Source organism: Poecilia reticulata, chromosome 4 (assembly GCF_904066995.2).
Source record: "Poecilia reticulata chromosome 4, P_reticulata-male-v2, whole genome shotgun sequence".
NCBI classification, from domain to species: Eukaryota; Metazoa; Chordata; class Actinopteri; order Cyprinodontiformes; family Poeciliidae; genus Poecilia; species Poecilia reticulata.
Genome location: NC_088833.1, coordinates 14,192,891 through 14,211,149, shown reverse-complemented (window position 1 = coordinate 14,211,149; position 18,259 = coordinate 14,192,891). Strand labels below are relative to the sequence as shown.

General features: G+C 37.3%; 1 protein-coding gene across 3 annotated transcripts in view; it reads right to left on the bottom strand.

The window, feature by feature from the left end:
- LOC103463472 (arf-GAP with coiled-coil, ANK repeat and PH domain-containing protein 2) overlaps window positions 1-17,293 on the bottom strand; it is a 51,060-nt gene extending 33,767 nt beyond the window's left edge. Inside the window, exons 1-2 of one of the 3 annotated variants that reach the window (XM_008406836.3) lie at window positions 16,847-17,293; window positions 3,480-3,537 (exon numbers count right to left, since the gene is read on the bottom strand). In XM_008406836.3, the coding sequence (XP_008405058.1) occupies window positions 3,480-3,537; window positions 16,847-16,899 (111 nt within the window). In that variant the 5' untranslated portion in view covers window positions 16,900-17,293. The remainder of the gene's footprint in view (window positions 1-3,479; window positions 3,538-16,846) is intronic. The other 2 variants (XM_008406838.3, XM_008406839.3) reach the window with 2 other exon arrangements.
- Window positions 17,294-18,259: the final 966 nt, after the last annotated feature.

The following is an 18,259-nucleotide window of genomic DNA, read 5'->3' as shown; positions in this document are numbered from 1 at the left end:
GGAAGTTGATGAGGTAAAGGCTAACAAAGGTTATTAGAAAACAGAAACAGAAAGCAATGCGATGGTCAATGTTTCAGGCCATATTCATTTACATAGAAAAATTTTTATTATTTCTGAATTGTATTATTCTCTGGATGAGAACAGCAAGAAAGGGTGTCTACCTCGAGTAAAGTAGATGCCACCTGGTGGATGCTTGTTAAACAGAGAACGCAATTGTTTTTTTTTGTGGTTTTTTTTGTTTTTTTTAAGCAGTTGTGAGGCACAGTGGCAAAACCTTAAACTACTGCTTCGCAAGTAACTCAACAGGTTGTTGATAAGTAACCAAAGAATGAGGTAGTTGATGGCACCAATCTTGCTTAGCTTTTCCTAAATCCCCCAGAACGCTGTTTGGTCCTGAATCAGAGTTGAGTGAATATTCTGTTGAATATTCTATCAGATGTGTTATGTATTGATATTGATCATGTGCCAATCATGATACTGTTATTGATTTATTGTCCAGTCCTACTTGAACTTAGAGCAAAGAACTTTTGTAAAATAACTGGCAATAATTGCTTTCCAGCTTTAAACATAATCAGTAGCATTTTTAAATGAGCCAATTCCCTTAGTTTCAAGATATTTGAATTAACAATTTCTTAATATGTTGTCTAGTGTTCACTTTATGCTTTCTTTTGTGTCACAAATGTTTAGTTTTGGTTTTACATGCATTGCCCCATACCTCTATACAATCAGATATGAATCAACACGTAATATAATATCCGGACTATCCGTAGTTCTAAAATATTATTTACTTTACTTAAAAGTTCAATACTTCTTTGTATTTCATATTTCCAGTTACGTTTATGATCTAAAACAATCCCTAAAAATTGCTCCTCCCATTAAATTTTGATCTATGGACATTCTGATAGAATCATGACTTTTGTTTTATTCCAGTTCATCAAAAATTTGTTGTATTTAAACCACTGGATAAGTTTAGACATCTCAAAAAGTCATGTGAGAAATCATAATTCGCAGAACAAAATAAATTGGTATCATCTGCAAACAGGATGAATTGCAATATTTTATCAGATATGACAAAGAACATAAGTGTGCGCTTGTGTTCAAAGCAGCTAAATAGCTTCAGGAAAATGCAAATAGCAAGAAATTGTTTAACTAATCATTCATCCATTTACTATAATTGCTAAATAATAATCCAGAGTCACTGGGAGTTTTAGCCTATTCATGCTCTAAAGAGGACTGAGAGCAAAAGGGTAAACCAAGGACAGCCAGTCCATCACGGTACCCACAGCCGTTCCCACATACACACCGAAGGGTGATTTAAATGTTCCAGTTAACCAAACATGCATGTTTCCGGATGGTGGGAAGAAACCAGAGAGAACATGCAAACTCTACACAGAAAGACCAAAAGCCAAGATTTGAGCTACTGCTGCCCTTCTGGCCATGAAGCTAAAGTGTTAGCAACTGCAGCCAAAGAGCAGCAACTTAATTAACTCATAAAAAGAGAAAAACATTTTTTAGTAAGCTGCATTTTGTGTGCTTCTTTTTCTTTAACAGTAAAAAAATACACACAGTTCTGGTAGATTAATGCAATTTACTGTTAGATTATTTTAAGATTTTAAAGAAAGTCAACAGTAGTAAAGTCATATTCAAAGAGTACTAATCCGCATCTTAAAAATAAAAGGCTTTCGCTTTGTCGCTCTGAAAGCATGTTTACTTTTTATTCAACATGCCTGTATGTGAACTGGCCGGACAAACTGCGAGCTCCAAATAAAAAGAGCTGAACTTTGGTCTGTCGAAGCAGGACTCCACCCTAGACATGGGTGACATTACACACTGTCACAGCCACACTCATGCACGCAAACACACCCACTATCTGGCAGATCCTTCCTCTCCACAGCAAGAGGGGAAGTGAGGCTGGGGCTGAGTCACAGAGGTGGGGCTCTGCGACTGTAAGAGTCAGGAACAATGCAGTGGGTTCTCCCGGGATCGCGGCCCGGCTCTCAGGTAGCGAACGCAGCTAGTGAACTCTGCAGCTGCAGGGCTGCAGGGCAGTGGACGTCGGGGAATTTATGGTTTTCGGATCGGGGTATAAAAAGTATTCACCTGCATGGATCTTTATATAATTTTATTGTTTTTGCAAAACAATTATGATCAACAAAATTTGTCTTTTCCGACCAAGAAAAATAAAACACCATTAAATAAAACTGATTTTTACCAAAAAAAAACAAAAACCCGGCTAATAAGAATATGCAACATGAAATAAGTAGATAAATTAAATATTCACTTTCTTCAAGTCACTATTTAATAGATGCTCATTTCAAAGCAATCACAGAACAGGATCCGTGTGGATAGGTCTCTGTCAGGCTGTTGCAAATTTACTCCATTGTTCCTGTGGCTTTGACTGGGCCACTCCAGAACACCCACCTAGTGTCTTTAAACCATTTTTCTGTGGTTTTTGGTGAATGCTTCAGGTCATTGCCTTGCTGGAAAAATAAATGTCCTCTTGCAGATTGAAACAAACTGTCTTCCATATATTTTGTTGCAGTCATTTTACGTCTAGCTTCATAAGCCTTCCAGGGCCTGCTGCCAAGAAGCATTCCCAGTTTATGATGCTGCCACCACCATGCTTCACAACTCAGCTGCTGAAGCTCCCGAATCCTTCAACATAATAATACTGGCTTCTCTCACTAGTGTCCTCCTTGTTGGCTCCCTCCGTTTGTGAGATTAGTCTGATCTAGACTGATTTACACATTTCCTTCCTTTCTTAATCATGGATTCAGCTGACCTTGTACTTCTACTTATCAGCCACATTTTTGGTGATTTGCTTGAACTGTTCTCTTGTCTTCATGGTAGCCAGGAATCCTGATTAACCAGTGAATGAACAGTTGTTTTTAAACTACAATTACCAGAGACACGGTCACTGCACTAAGGTAATCTCCTCATACATCTTTTATTTTTTTACACAGCAGTGCAACATATATTATGCTACTAGTACAGAAAAAAATGATGAGTTCCCAATGGGTGGAAGACTAAAAAATATTGAATGCTGCCCTTATGCATTCTTATATTACAGGTATAGTTAAATAGGACATTTTTGACTCCTCATGTTCTCAGTTTTGATTGGCAAAACTGTTAGAATAAACAGTCTTTGACATGAATAATCAAACAAATACAAATAAGTCAGGTGTATGTACATTGAGATGGTGGAGGTTATTTCTTTATCTTAACATTATCATGGAGAATTTCACAGCTGGAATACAATCATGCACTTTCACTAAAGCAAACTAAACCTTGCATATCTTAGTTACATTGTCTAAATGTATTTTTTTTTTCTGCAAAGGCAGTCTGCCAGGGGATATACAGTAGAGAAGGGCTGGGACAAACCTGCACCTTCCCACTCACAGAATGTCCGTTTGCAGCTGCCAGCTCTCACCGTGGAGCAAATGAACAATTAAGCAATGTTTTTCATGGGTGGTACTCACTTTGTCAAGCTTGGATTCCAACTCGCACACATCCCCCTCCACTTCCTCTATGGTTGCTCTGTGAGGAGGAGAAAAGAAAACACATAAAGGTTTGAACTTGAGCACCTCACAAAACTACAGTCGCAGCACATGGTATTAAAGCTCTGAGGAACATTGACACAAGCATGTGTAAATACAGAAACTGGTGGAGACAGCTAAAGTGAGAGCTGCCATTTTGGGTCAGGCCTCTGAGCTGAAACCAGGACTGGCATCCTGCCCTTTAAAATGTGACAAAGCACAGATTGGGTCTCTGCAGGATCAGCAGACTACAAGCTGCAGAATATCACAGAGGGAAGGAGAGACTTAAATGACTCATCCCGGCTCCATCTGAGTTAATCTCTGCTCTCCTAAATCTTAATCTGCACAGTTTAACACATTGCTGTTGCTGTACTTTAATGTTAGAAACCCTCGTAAGCTTGTGATTAAAATATGAGAAAGTGGAAATCTCTAAATGAGAAATAGTGTAAAAAGAGAACAATAAACCAAAATTTTAAGAACAACCAACATATTGGTTTATTTTCATAAAATACCCCCTCACTCCAGTTTAAGGTCTTATAATATTTACATGCCATATAATATGTCTATGTCAAAAGTTTTATTTTGAAAGTCATTTTTTCCGTCTAATATTTTTTTTATCAATTGTGCATTCAGTACTGAAATGACTATAAATGATGTAAATTACTGAGAAAGAGAAGAGTAATCAGTGATAAATACAAATATTTCCTCAGTAAATATCAAAACGATCGCTCCATAGCGTTCTGACACATGCCCAACTCTGACAACTTTTGCTCTGTCTGCTCTCTGTATCTTTGCTCACAACCTAAAATTATGTAAATGAACCATCAGACAGAATCAGGCAATCACAGAGAAGTCTTTTCAGCTACACATTCAGCACACATCCGACTAAAGTGTTCTGCACAAATGCAACACATGACTTTTAAAGGCTGACTCAGCAGAACAATCCAACCTCAAAAAAAAAAAAACTACAAAAAGTAATTTCCCATATTTCTCACTGTGGAAATACATTGGCATTTCACAATGCAAAAAGGGGTAGTTTTTCAAAATTCCTTTCCATTTCTTCACTTGCTATGAAACATGAACATGTAATCTCCAAGCTCCTTGTATTGTACGCCTTAGGAAAAAAAATGCAAACTGCAGCTTCTCTCATGACTAATCTTGAAAACAAAAAGATTTATTTTGTAATTATTGAGAAAGGGGCAGGTTTTTATAAGGTTTTTCTTCTTTCTGCTCCCTTTCACTTATGTAGATGAATTGTCACAAGACAATGTTTTTGTACGTTGGTGAAATGCGTTTTGTTGAGTGAATAAACTTATTGATTAATTGATCATACTTTTTGTCTAAAAACCATCAGTTTTACTCATAAAATGCATCAAAAAGCTAGAGATCATTGCATCATCCTCAAGATACCTTATATCATTATTTTAAAAAATCAGGATTAGTTAATGTATTCTGCTGTAGTACTACAAATATGCTACTTCAGTTTGTCTAATTTTAAGATTTGTCCTTCCCAATTTCTTGAATCATAGCACAGCTGCTACTCTCAGTGATGGATGCAATATAAAAATGTAGGTCTAAAATCTAATCTTCCACACTCATACATACAACCTGGAAGACATAAAACAGTAGGTTTAAGCTCAATAGAGATAGCTTTTCAGCTTGAAAAGAGCTGACTGCTTCTGTGACCCAAACAAAGAAGAATGAACTTTAGGTCTAAAATAGACTCAAAGGCCAGAAACAGGGTCAAAAGCAATAAAGAGCATGCTTCTCACACACAGACATTGGCTGTGTTCAAAGCTTAAAAACATATTATGTGAACTTTTTACCCTCATATCTGTTGTAGCAGGAAAGGAATTTCTTTAATGAATCAAACAAGCCACTCACCAAATAAATAAATTTCAAAAAATCACTGCGATAAAGAGATTTTACTTTTGTAAAAGGATGTTAAAATTATTTTAATGCACTAGATAGAGTACTGGTGAACAAAACTCAAACGCATTTAAAATTCACACCCATTCCATAGCCAAACACCATTACATGAGCTTTTTCTCCTAATCTTGAAACTTGAGCCAATGTGGTGAAGTTGTGAAAGTGCTGACAGAGGATAAGAAAAGGAGGGGCCCGCTCAAAATGAAAACTTGGGCCGTTGCCTTACATATCTGGCCTTGGAGAGAGAGCAAAAAGCAGAAGAGAACAAGAGCTGCAAGCTTTTCAATGTAACACACACACACGCAAGCAAACAAGCACGCACAAGCCTCTTTTAACTATGAAACACTGTTCATTAGGAGGCAGAAAGTATGTAAAGAATAAGCAGAAATCCTCAAGGAAATACTGACGGTCCTTAACCTGGAATCCATAACAGACTCTGATATTCAGACTGTAGAGCAAATGCCAAGTTGAATAATTGGTTTCAGCAGATGGAAAGAAAGAACGAGGCCCAAAAATAAACACAGATATTTAAAGAGACAGAAACTCAGTTTGGAAGAAGCTTCACATCCAGATTCTTACATAAAAAAATAGAATAGTCCCTTTTAGTTTTTTGTATTATTATTTTCATCAAAAAACAATCAACTAAGATTTAATTAACCCCCAACAAAAACCAATTAGATATAACTTCCTATAATTACTACAACCAAAAATAATGAACATGCAATCTAGAGGGAACACATTTTATAATTTGTATGCTATATTATTTAACAATTTCTATCAAATTCAGCCAGTGGTTACTGAAGAACTTAGATTTTTAAGATAAATGTTGAGTTTGGCCACAAGACCATAACATACAGCGTCAAACTTTGGGAAAACTAACTTACCTAGCAAGGAGGAGCATATCTTATCAATCGAGAAGCACATTGACATTTATGTCCAAAATATTTTTGTACAAAGGTTAGCTGAACCAGACAACCTGTCCAGACAGCAAAACATAGATTAATGTTAAATTGTATGACTAGGTTATGATTCAGAGTACACCAAAAAAAGGTGTGGTCTAAGAATAAGAATTAAAATTATTTTCTTTCTAAGAAAAGAGAACAATTGAAGTCATGCAACAGTTCTCTTAAAACCCAGACGTGAACCCGGCTAATTTTATGCAAGTTATGCATAAATGAAACCTTGCACAACTCAGTAAACTGTAATATTGCACTAAAGAAGGGCGTGTAAGAAATTGCAGCACAATGCTGTCAGATACTGATAAGGTTACACAGAACCTATTACTTAAAGGTTACTGCTGCTCAAAGGTGGTTGGAAGCACTCTTCAATTATGTAGTGGGTATTATATGTTGCTACCAAACATCTGGAAATGTCAAACAAATGAAAAGTGATGGGACCAAGACCGGAAAGGCTTACTTCAGATGCTTATTCAGGCTCTCTCAACAGTGATGCATTATTATTGCAAAATTAAGATTACTTCATGTGCTGCTTTAATCTCTCCAGAGCCAACATTGCCTGATAACTCAGAGACGATGCGATAAGAAGCGAGAATAGATGAAGATGCAGGCATTCTGCTTCCAGGTCTGGGGAAACGGTTAAGTCAAAGCAGGAAAGCAGCTGGACGGCAGCGTAAATAAGGTAATCAGAGGATTATCCACTAAAAACGACAAACAAAACAAAAAAAACAAGAAATAAACAACATTTGGGACATTATTTTTCTTTTGCTTCTGAAACACATTTGAGTCAAATGTTGTGCATTAAAGCTCGCACATTTAAATAGGTTAGAGGTAAGCTTTATGGAAGATTTTCCTTTGGAAATACATAACTAATGAACCAAAAAATATATTTTTGGGTAGTTTTTGTGTCTGAAGTAAAGTGCAATAAAATATGGTTGTAAAATGTTATTTAATGGTTATTATCTGATTGTAATCCAGGTAATTGTAAACAATAATCCAGACTGTGGAATGCAATGGCAAATATTTTTCCATTATAATACAACACAATTTCAACAATATATACTGCTCAAAAAAACTTAGGAAGCATCACTGATTGACCCGTCAAGGGTCCCTGTTGTCAATCAGTGTTGCTTCCTAAGTGGACAGTTTGATTTCACAGAAGTTTGATTTACTTGGAGTTATATTGTGTTGTTTAAGTGTTCCCTTTATTTTTTTGAGCAGTGTACAACAATATCACATTACTGTCAGTAGTTGAAGTAACATAACGGTATATAACCATAATTAATTAGAAACGCAGTTTGGCTGTTGAAAGGTTTTCCAGCTTTTTCCATCTATTTAAAGACTCAAAGGTATTTTTCCCCATTAGTGAAAGCATCATACCTAAGGGCTTCCAGGTTGTGGTGATTGCATTCTTTATGGTGTTGTATATTGAAAAAAATTGAAAGCTATTTTCAGTATCAGTTACATGTTTAATATAGTGATCAGATTAGAGAAAGCACAGAAATGTAGAAGTTATTTCTGGTCTGAGAGGTCACATTTTCTAATATTTTATTCTAGAAACTTTAGAGACTTGATAGTTTTTTTTAAAACATTCCCTGTTAGAGTTTGTTCTGACTAAAATGCTTCCCAAGATATTGTAAAAAAATAAAATAACTCAGCTCCAAGTTTATTTCTGCACCGACTGAAACGTTTTGTGACAACTGCAAGAAAATCTATCTGAGAGGGTAAACTGGACTGGAAAAAGTAAAGTTCAAAGAGAAACATAAGCTCATAAACTGCATTAAGTAAAACACACTGAGGAACTGGATATCCTGAGGTAAGTGTTTGGCTGGGCGGGTGAAGTTAAAGAAAGAGAAATATGTGGTGTAGAAGACAGACTGGAGGCTATGAAAAGAGGAATTAAAAAAAGCTTGCCTTGTGAACCACATCAGTTAAAAACAGGCCTCTTCAACATCACTGAGGAAATGTTTGGCCCCGGTTCTCTTTATGATGACTGCGAGTGTATAAAAGGATGCTGATGAATACAGCATGCCAGACAGAGAAGTTGACTAGATTAGAAATAGATTTCAGTAGCATAATTCTGCTCAGATGTCCTAAACGATCAGTTCCATTCGTTCCATAAGTCAATATTGAATTCTCAGAGAATTTCAGCAAAAGCTGCAGACTTCAGGCCAATCTTCCATACACATCTACAAAATAAATGTCTCAAATGTCCATACTTTCTAAGTGTAACTGAAGTTGAGGTGGTTTTTTTGGATAAACATTCACATAAAACTGCTATTTTTTCAGCGGGTGACTACAACGCTCTCACTGCCAATGACCAAGAACAAAAATAAGACAAGGCTCTGGACTCTTACTGGCATAAATTACTTAGCCACAAAAACTTGACTGCATTGCAGATGTGTTTTTTTTTTTCTTTTTTAACTAAAGACAGATACCCGATTCTACAACAGTGGTTTAATGACTCGATTTGAAACAGAAAGCACCTCTTCTGGAGCTTCGCGCAGCTGTTGGCATCCAGCTGCCGACCTGTTTCTTTACGCTCCACGTTCAGAAGTGAGCAGATGAAAGATTTGTAACTCATTCTGTTGGCCTGATTGAGTCTACAAGGCTTCATAAACTAATGCTCCAAAAACACCTCATATGCAGTTATTTAGAATTTTCTCCATTTATGAGGATCAGATGAAAATGTTGACTCTAAACTACTCTGGTTTTCATTACTAGGGAAAGAGAAACAAAAACATCTTCCAGAAGGAAAACAAAAACATGAAAATCTGACATCATCAATGATAGAAATGTTAAGAGTTCTTTCTAATGAACTTTAGTTATTTATTCCTCTCTATATAATCTTTCCAGAGACATGGTCACATTTGTTTAACTTCCAGATACAAATGTGTGAAAGAAAGCACTAGCATAATCTGACACTATCCTTTTCTTAGTGTAAAAAAAGTAATATGTGAAAATACCCCAGAGCATCCCTTTGAAACTAATGTAACTGAACTATTTTCATTTTATTTAATATTTCAAGTAGCTCATAATTTCTAGGAGCTTGCAATAATTCATGACTTTCTGATTCCCTGAGGTAAAACATGACATGACGCAGAGCCCCATTTTTCTTAGTAACAGGAAACAAGGAGCCAGGTTTATCTTGCCAGCATGGAGAGTAATGTTAAGGGAGGTATAAAAATAAAAATACCTCTAAGCTCATTGTTGGAGAAGAGTGGCATCTTGTACTTGACTGATTCCAAAGGGAAATTAAATGTTTTTGTAATTCATATCATCCCCTTGGATAATATGAGTTACAACATTTAAATAATCATAGAGGTTCATGTTGCTGTGGGCAGGAAGGATCTCCAGTAGCAGTCAGTCTTCCAATGAATATTAAGAGGCTTCTGCTCTGCTCTTTGGTTTTATCCAGCAGGTGGGTCATAGTTCAAGTGTTAGTTGAGCTTTTGACATGCTAATCAGCTGCTTACAGTTGTAAAAACAACATCTTGTTATATCAGAGCTACTCCAACATGAACTATAAAAATTGTGACATTAAAGTCCACAGGGAGAACATGTAAACTTCAGGTCAGGATTTGAACCCATAACCTTCATGTTGCAATGGTACTACCAACTGAACATCCTCATTTTAAACCAATGAAACTGAAATTATTTTCTATTTAAACACTCTCAAAACAATCCACGGCCATCCTAATACATGCTTACTTTGACAATGCTTTAATAAATACTATTAAGGCAGAGGTTCCCAAACTGTGGGGCGCGCCCCCTAGGGGGGGCGCCGTGCCATTGCAGGGGGGGCGCGGGAAGCCGTCTGGATGGAAAAAAAAAGTAAACCTGAACGCTGTAGGCGCTGGGTTTTTACCTTAGAATGGCCAACTCTGTTATTCCTATGTCAATTTGATACAGTAGGGGCTTCCACACTTCCCGTATCTGTCTCCTCTGTCACTTTTATCAGCAGTTAAAACTGTTTAAGCCGTTGTTAACATGTGGTATCCTGTTTTTCCGAGCCGCCTTTAAACGCAACATGAGCGTTACGATGCTCGCGCTGGGTTTACACCTGTGTTAGAATCATGGCAGCAAACCAGCAAAACGCAAAGAACTTTTCACAGTTTTCCCTCCAACCTAACCGACTGAGTTGAGTAAAGCTGTTGGATGCAGGTAAAGTTAGCTAAAAGATGACTAGCTAATAACAATACATCACCTTAAGCTTAACAAGTAGCCTGTAGGCTACTTATGTTGTCTATGTTCACCTACGGTACGTACATTCATTTTGCCCCCCAAAAAAGTCGACCCCGCCCCCCCAGCAACTAGACAGCTATTTGTAATCCATAGGGGGGCCCCAGAAAATGTTTGGAAACCACTGCGGGGGCCCAGGAGAAAAAGTTTGGGAACCACTGAGATAAGCTATGATTTTTCTCCCACAGCAATTTTTTATGTCTTTATCAACTCTCTTTCTATCTGCCTCCTACATATGAGGAAAGAGCAAAATTGTTTTTTGCTAGGGGTGAACCGATTGCAGTGATCCCCCATTACCGATCTTTAAAAAGCCTAATCTGCCAATTCTGATTTTGGACACCAATTGTTTTTTTTTGTCTGAAATGTTGCAAAATATAGCAGGAATGTCACTGAGTTGACAACAGTGGGGTGACTTTCAAGTCAGCTATACTTTATTTAGAGCAGGTTTGCTCTAAATAAAGTAAAACTGAAACAGAACATGTTCCAGTCTATAAGTCGAACGTCTCTCACGGAAGAGCAGACGAGGCAGTGGTTAATTTTTAGGCTTTAGCTGGGTAAATAAGAGCGGGGGATAAGAACAGCTTCACATGTAACTATCGTCCAATCATCAATCTCCCAAAATTAAGGAAATTGTCATAGATAAATCTTTTTTTTTTTTAAAGAATTAAAATTCTGCAACAAAAGCTGAGCCAGGAGCACAAAGAGGGTCTGAAATAACAGTCGTGGAGGATAGAAAACAATCCCACTGAGTGAAAATGTTACTGTGGATGGAAACGTGAAGAATGGGGTGAGCTTTGGTGCTGTGACGTAGATCCTGTGATTGTTCAAAAGAGAAGCAGAGGCAACGTGCAAGAGGGTCCCACTGTGGTAAAAAAAAACCCAACTATTAAGACAACACAGTGTCAACAACATCCACAAAATGAAGTCATTACTTTAACATAAACACTTACAAGCTTGAGGAAATTTTTTTTGCTGTTGTAATGACTGAACATTAGGGGTAATTTTACAGAGGGCGTAGATCCTCGATTGATCCTGCGACACTGACATGTTGCAGGAAGGAAACACTGAGGAGAGGAGGGGGAAACTACAGCATTGTCAGGATCTATGACGACGATGGGAATGATTCTGACAGCCTTGTGTTTCAGATGAAAGTTAAAATTAAATCATTTGAAAATGAACTGCTAATATTTCCTGAAATCTGTCAAAAACAAAAACCCCAAGACACCAAAATTACAATTAAAAATCATAACTAACAACCTAAAATAGGGTAGAAATTGTTCTTGAATGAGCTGGAATTAAAGAGTATACTCTTTAATTTTATTAGAATAAAATACATATTAAGGGGTTTAGCACAGCTGCAGTAATGAGCTCAAATAGACCTGATAAACTGATCAATCATGCTCTAGTCAGTGATCAGAAGATTTCTCCCGGATCTCCTGGCTCTTCAGCTGCTCTAAATAAAATAAAACTGAAACAGAAAATGTTCCACCACTAGGTTTAATATGTCCAGTAGCCAATAACTACATCTTGTTCCCAAAGACATCAATATAACTTCAGAATTTTTAATACATAAATATTGCTGATGATCATAAAAATCCTACAATAATACAACTCACATGATTTGGGCCTATTAGGTAAAATAAAGGAGAAAAGGATGAATTGATCGACAAATTAATGGACAGAGAGATGAAAGAATTAACAAATGGATGGGTGGACAGATGAATAGTGAAAGACATGAGTTTAAGGTGTTTAAAACTCAAGGTTTGATGTGGAGCATGAAGAAAAGTTGACTGTAATTATGTGTCTTTCTTAAATAAAACCAGCTTAAATGTTGCTGATAGCCTGAGCAACTTATTTACAGAAATCACCACACAGACAACAAAGCTGAGAATTGTGTCTGAAAACGCTAACCTTTTCCATACCTGCCAGACTTGGACAATACTTTAAAAAAATCCCACACTTTTCTGGACCTTTCAAGTCAGCTCTAATTAGCTGGATGAAAACGTCTCCACAATAGCAGTCGTCCGACCAGCATTAACTGTATATGCAAACTATGTTGTGGCAACTGGCTTTGTTGGTATGGAAAGTCATCAAATATGTAAAACTTTTGTTCCTACACATGTGGGGAGTGAAGCCACAGCTCTCTGGAAGGATTTTTCAACTCTCATAGTTGCAACGGAGCCAACAGAGCTCATGAGGCCGAGCCTCAAGTGGGAAACTAGGCTACAAGGGTTTATGCCAAAAATACTGATTTTTTTTTTTTGCTCTCTAGTGTTTGTGCTCTCCCCAGGCTGAGAGTGAAGTCTATAACCAAACACAGCTTCTCAGCTAAAGCAATGATGAGAGCTTAAAAAAAAAAAAAAAAAAGACACATGCGGGTGTGCCAAATTACCACTTGAAAAAACCTTCTCCACATTTCAGGGCTCCATATTCTCTGGCACAAAGATAAAAGTAAACACCAAAATGGAAACAGATGTTGAGCAAGCTGGAGTTGCTCTGCGCTGCTTCTATATTCAATGTTTGTCATCCATCCCCTCTGTCTCTGCCACTGTCTTCTTTCCTGACCAAATTTAACTCATTGGGGGGGTTGGAAAAATTTGATGAAAGCAGCGGGAGCCGGAGCTGAAACTGTGCTGCGACAGCGTCTGATAACTACAGAACTCATGCAGAGTTTATGTTGACAGGCGGCCCTGAGAAAGATCAATGGTAATGAAAACAAAGATGGAGAGTGGGGAAATCGCTGGACCTCAAGAGAAGACACTTTGTATTAGAAAAACAATATTACTAACAATAAAAACAGACTACAGTGTTCATATTGTTTAAATTCAGATCTTCCATGATATTGGATTGCTAGTTCATGTTGGCATGAACTAATTAACAAAGTATCCTGGCATCACACAGTCAGTGTTGCAAATCAGAATGGCACTTTCTCTTATGCATGCATAGTTATTTCTGCATAACAGGAAGATCTAAAAATGATAAGAGATGATATAGAGGCAGACCATGTCAGGATAAAGGTTTGTGCCTTATTTCAAAGTAAAAGTAGCTTTTTACATTAGATTACAGTAGAGTGTGCATTTAACGTTAGCCGAATAAACTAAGACACCATCATGGACGCTAGCTTTCTGAAGAAATAGTGTTCATAAATTAAATTCAATAGAGTGAAACTTTTATTTGTAAACGAGGAGCAATTTGAAGACACATTCATCTTTATTAGAATTGCATGATAGGCTGTTAAGATTCCTAAACACAACATATTAATATTTTATACCAGTGGTTTAAGTGAAAGAAAATTCACAAAGTTGATGGAGTCATTTATTAAATAAAGCTGAGACTGATGTTTGGAGGTATTCTGAACTTCAATCTTGCTTTAATTTCCCAGGTACTCTCTCTGTAATATACAGTAGATGTCTTACTTTAATATCAGAAGACCAGTAATCCAGTTTCTTATTTCCTGAATGTACTAATTTCCCTCAAACTGCTTATCTCTCTGTGACTGCAGAAAACCCCCCAGAGTATATAAGCATTACTTGATCTCAGTGAAATTCAGGGATGCTACAGAAATGTGGCTCATTAATAACTTTCCTTTCTTTGTTTCCAAAAACTGTGCCTTGGTGATACAGCAGCCCACTCCAACCCAGTTCTGCTATGACTCAGCCCTTCTGTTGTTCACAATCGATCTAAAATTAGCTCCTTATGTTGATGTTAAGAAGGAAGAGGCTTTAAAGTCAAACCACCATCTTGGACCAACAGAACAACCATCTGTCAACAGTTTAGCACAGTTTGGCTATATGCTTTCACTTCTCATACATGTATTGCGTATTTTCCTTACAGTTTTAGGCAACTCCACTGTGCGGGAAGTCCCCCTCTTCTCCAGCCCCCCTTATGTGATCCTGAAGGAAATGCGTTGATAAAAAAGCAACTTTCTAACATCTGTTCCTCGTTTGGCTGAGGGAGGATGTTCGAGCAACTGAGTGTGAGAGACAGGAAGAAGAGGGATGCTTTTTTCAAAACACTGAATGCAAAGCAACCCAAGGGGGATGGGGTGGTTGAGGACAAAAACTCAACTTAACACCTCCCAAAGGGCTGACAAAGTGGGGGAGAAAAAGGTGCAATGACTTTTGGGTTACAATATGGTCTAAAGACACATGACTAGTACAAGAAAACCAAACTAAAGTAACATTGGTAGAAATGAGCAAGTTTAATCTTGTCATTTATGGAAACTTTAGTTGGTCTTCCTTTTTTTTACTTCAAGCGTAACATCCACTACTACGGCATAAGGATGGACATTTATTATATCATTTGTTGCCATCATAAAAATTTTCTTATCACGTCATTGATACATTTCAGTTGACATTTGAAGCTCCAAAATCTGACTGTATCAGTCACACAAATTTGCTATTTTTAAATTTTTTTCCACTGTTGGTTCCATGAAAGCATTAATAAATTTCAATAAAATTTTAAACATGATTAAAAGCAATAACTAAATGGAAATACATGATAAAAAATCACACTCATTTGGTGTTCCAATGTTTGTCTGGCTTTGATAGCAGTGATACGCATCCTTAAGGTTACCAAAAAAAAAAAAACGACTGCTAAGAAGTTGTACAAATCTTTTTTATTGTCACTTTTGTTGTTATCTCAATAAATGACAATAAATATCCAAATTAAATTTTAGGTCCATATCCCCAACACCTATCAGAGCAGCATAAAACTTTGCTACAGCATCAGTTTAAGCATTACTGATTAGAATAATGACTGTTTGGTAAGCTGTATTGATCACAATTATATTTCATGGTGTAATAGCTGCATACACCTGACAACGACGATAAAAAAAAGGGAGCTTTGGAAACATCATGACAGCTGGGAAGCAAAGGAGAGAGAAAATGTCTATTTATTTGATCCATCCATTGTTTATACCCGCCCTGTGATGGACAGGTTACCAGTCCGTCACAGGGCAACACAGCAACACACACAAAATGTCCATGGAAAGCCAAGGACATTTTAGAGGGGCCAATAAACCTAACAGATGCATTTTTGGATCGTGGAAGGAAACAGAAGTACCCAGAAAGGACCCAGACTTGAGCAGGGACAACATGCGGAAAGACTCCAGAGTGAGATCTGACCCAGGACTTTCCTGCTGCAAGGCAACAGTGTTTCCTGCTATTACAGAGGAACCGATTAGGAAACTGATTCAATTTTCATGCAGGTCTGTCTTTTTGGAAGACCATGTACTATGCTGGTTTAAAAGAACTGTTTGAGTCCAAGGATTACAAGATTATCCCCATTTATGCATTCAAGAAGTTGGTCTAATATATATTTTTAATACCCTCAACAAAGCAGGTCAACACCAGTCAGTCGGCTAGAGATCTGAATTATCAACTGATCAGATCTGATTGATAAAGAACTGAACAATCTTAATTTTATCGGTCCATTAAACATCTCAAACTTTTCAACTCCTAGTACGTTTGGTTTATAAATGCATCAACCATCAGCTTTATGCTTTTCAAGATTCAATAAACATCTACTTAAAGGTTCAGGGAATGTTTTTTGATGTATTGATCAGGAGAATCTTGTCTTTCCTTCCTTTTCTGATGGAGTCAAATTTTTTTTTCTTTTATAGGAAAAACCTGCAGGACATTGGTATCAACCAATCAGAGCAGTTGTTGATTAAGGATGCACTTTTACTATAGGAAATATTAACATTCCAACGTTCAAAACGTACATTTGAAAATATTTTCAAAATGTTTAAAACCAGCATCAGAGGAGACTTTAAAGTTGTGATTGTGCACATTATTAAACTGTAATAAACAGGTAGTGTGCTTGTAGTCTTCTGGGAGTAATATGATTGGGTAACATGTTAAATCATTCATAATTAAGGATATAGTACAATGCACTGGCTACATTCATGTTTAATACATTTTCCTATCTCTACATAATTTATGGTGAAAAACATTCCCTTCGTTTGGTCTCACCGAACAACTCATTGAGTTTGTTTGGTTTCTTTGCCCCACCAGAAGCCTCCCAGTCTGGATCCGGCTTTCTTAAGGGACAAAAATAGAAGAGCAGCAGGCAACAACCAGCAAGCTCCTTACTGCTGATCATCGCGCTAACTGGATACTTTACCCCGCACAAACAAATACCCAGATAAACAGGGAAAAGACGGAAATTATAGTCGCTCACCTGAAGCGTGGGGAGTCTTTCAGACATTCCTCAAAGTCCACGGTTATTTTCATCTTTGCCGCAGTGAATTGCGCCTGCACAACCTGCTCTCTATGTTTGATTAAAGGGAATAATCCAAGCCCAGTGTTTCTGGCTAATTAGCTTGTTCGCTAACGTTCCTGTTTCTCCGTCCGACCAGCTGGCTCCACTCGGTCACCGTTCCGCTAAGCCAGCTAGCCTCAGAGGCCAGCAGCTACCAACAAGAAGTGGCTGGACAGCGCTCATAAAAGACGCTTTTCTTTGTGAACGAGTCCACCCCCCAAAAAAACCCCGTTGCTAAACTGTCCCAAAAGCAGAGGTCAGCACTGAAAACGGAAAGTGTTGTCCAGTAGCTCTATCATAGCAGTCCGCGGGAGAGCTTTTCTCCAACAGATCTACACACAAAGATCGTCTATTTGGAAGGACTGCTCATCGGTTCTGGAAATAGGTCAATAAAATCCAGTCGGACTCTCTGAAACGTATTTTCCCCCACCGCCAAAAAGTGTTTGAATATCGTGTTTATGTACTGCATTTTTCCCAACTGACAATTTGATAATATTAGATAGTTACACAACTGAAACATGCGTTAAGTATGTATTTATGTAAACATTTTAACCGGAGGTGTGGTCGTTTACGTTTGTTGAACATGCACGATTCTATTCAGTTGTACAGTAGATGATACAATTGCACCATACACACACAGCAGGAGAGAGATAGATCTACATGTATATATTGTATGTATGTATGTCTACATAGGTATCAGAAAGTCTGCAACAAATGTTTTACTGTGTGCTAAGGGCCAGCATTAAAGAATTCAACTGAGTGACAGGTCTACCCTTGAATACACAATCTTTGCGTCAGTTGACAGGAGCTTCCTGATCCTTAAAAAATACTCAGGATCCGTTTTCAGAATACTTTAAGCTTCCCCCCTGCATTGTGCATCTGCGCACTGACAAACAATGAAAGCAATCTTAAATACTTTTGAACATTTCTATTGTAATTCAATGACACGTTGCGTTAGATAAGAGGTTTCCCCGCTTTGATTTGATGTCTCACGCTTTATGCCATTACTAGAAAGCCTATGGGAACGAAAGATTGTGTAACAGCGCTATCTGGTGGTTGACAGCAATTTAGAGAGCAATAAAACCAAGTGATAAAACAAAAGAACTTCCTAAAATAATTTGGCAATTGATTTATCACTTTTCACACTCAAAATTGAGGACTCCTATATATTTACACTTCTATTTAAATAGACCAGAACTTCACAAAAATTGACTATTTAATTCATTTATAAAATAATAAAAGCAACACGTTTTTATCAGTGTCAGAATAGATTGATTGCTCATCTGCAATTTATCACCAAATCAAAACGGGCATTTATTTCATTCAAAGCAA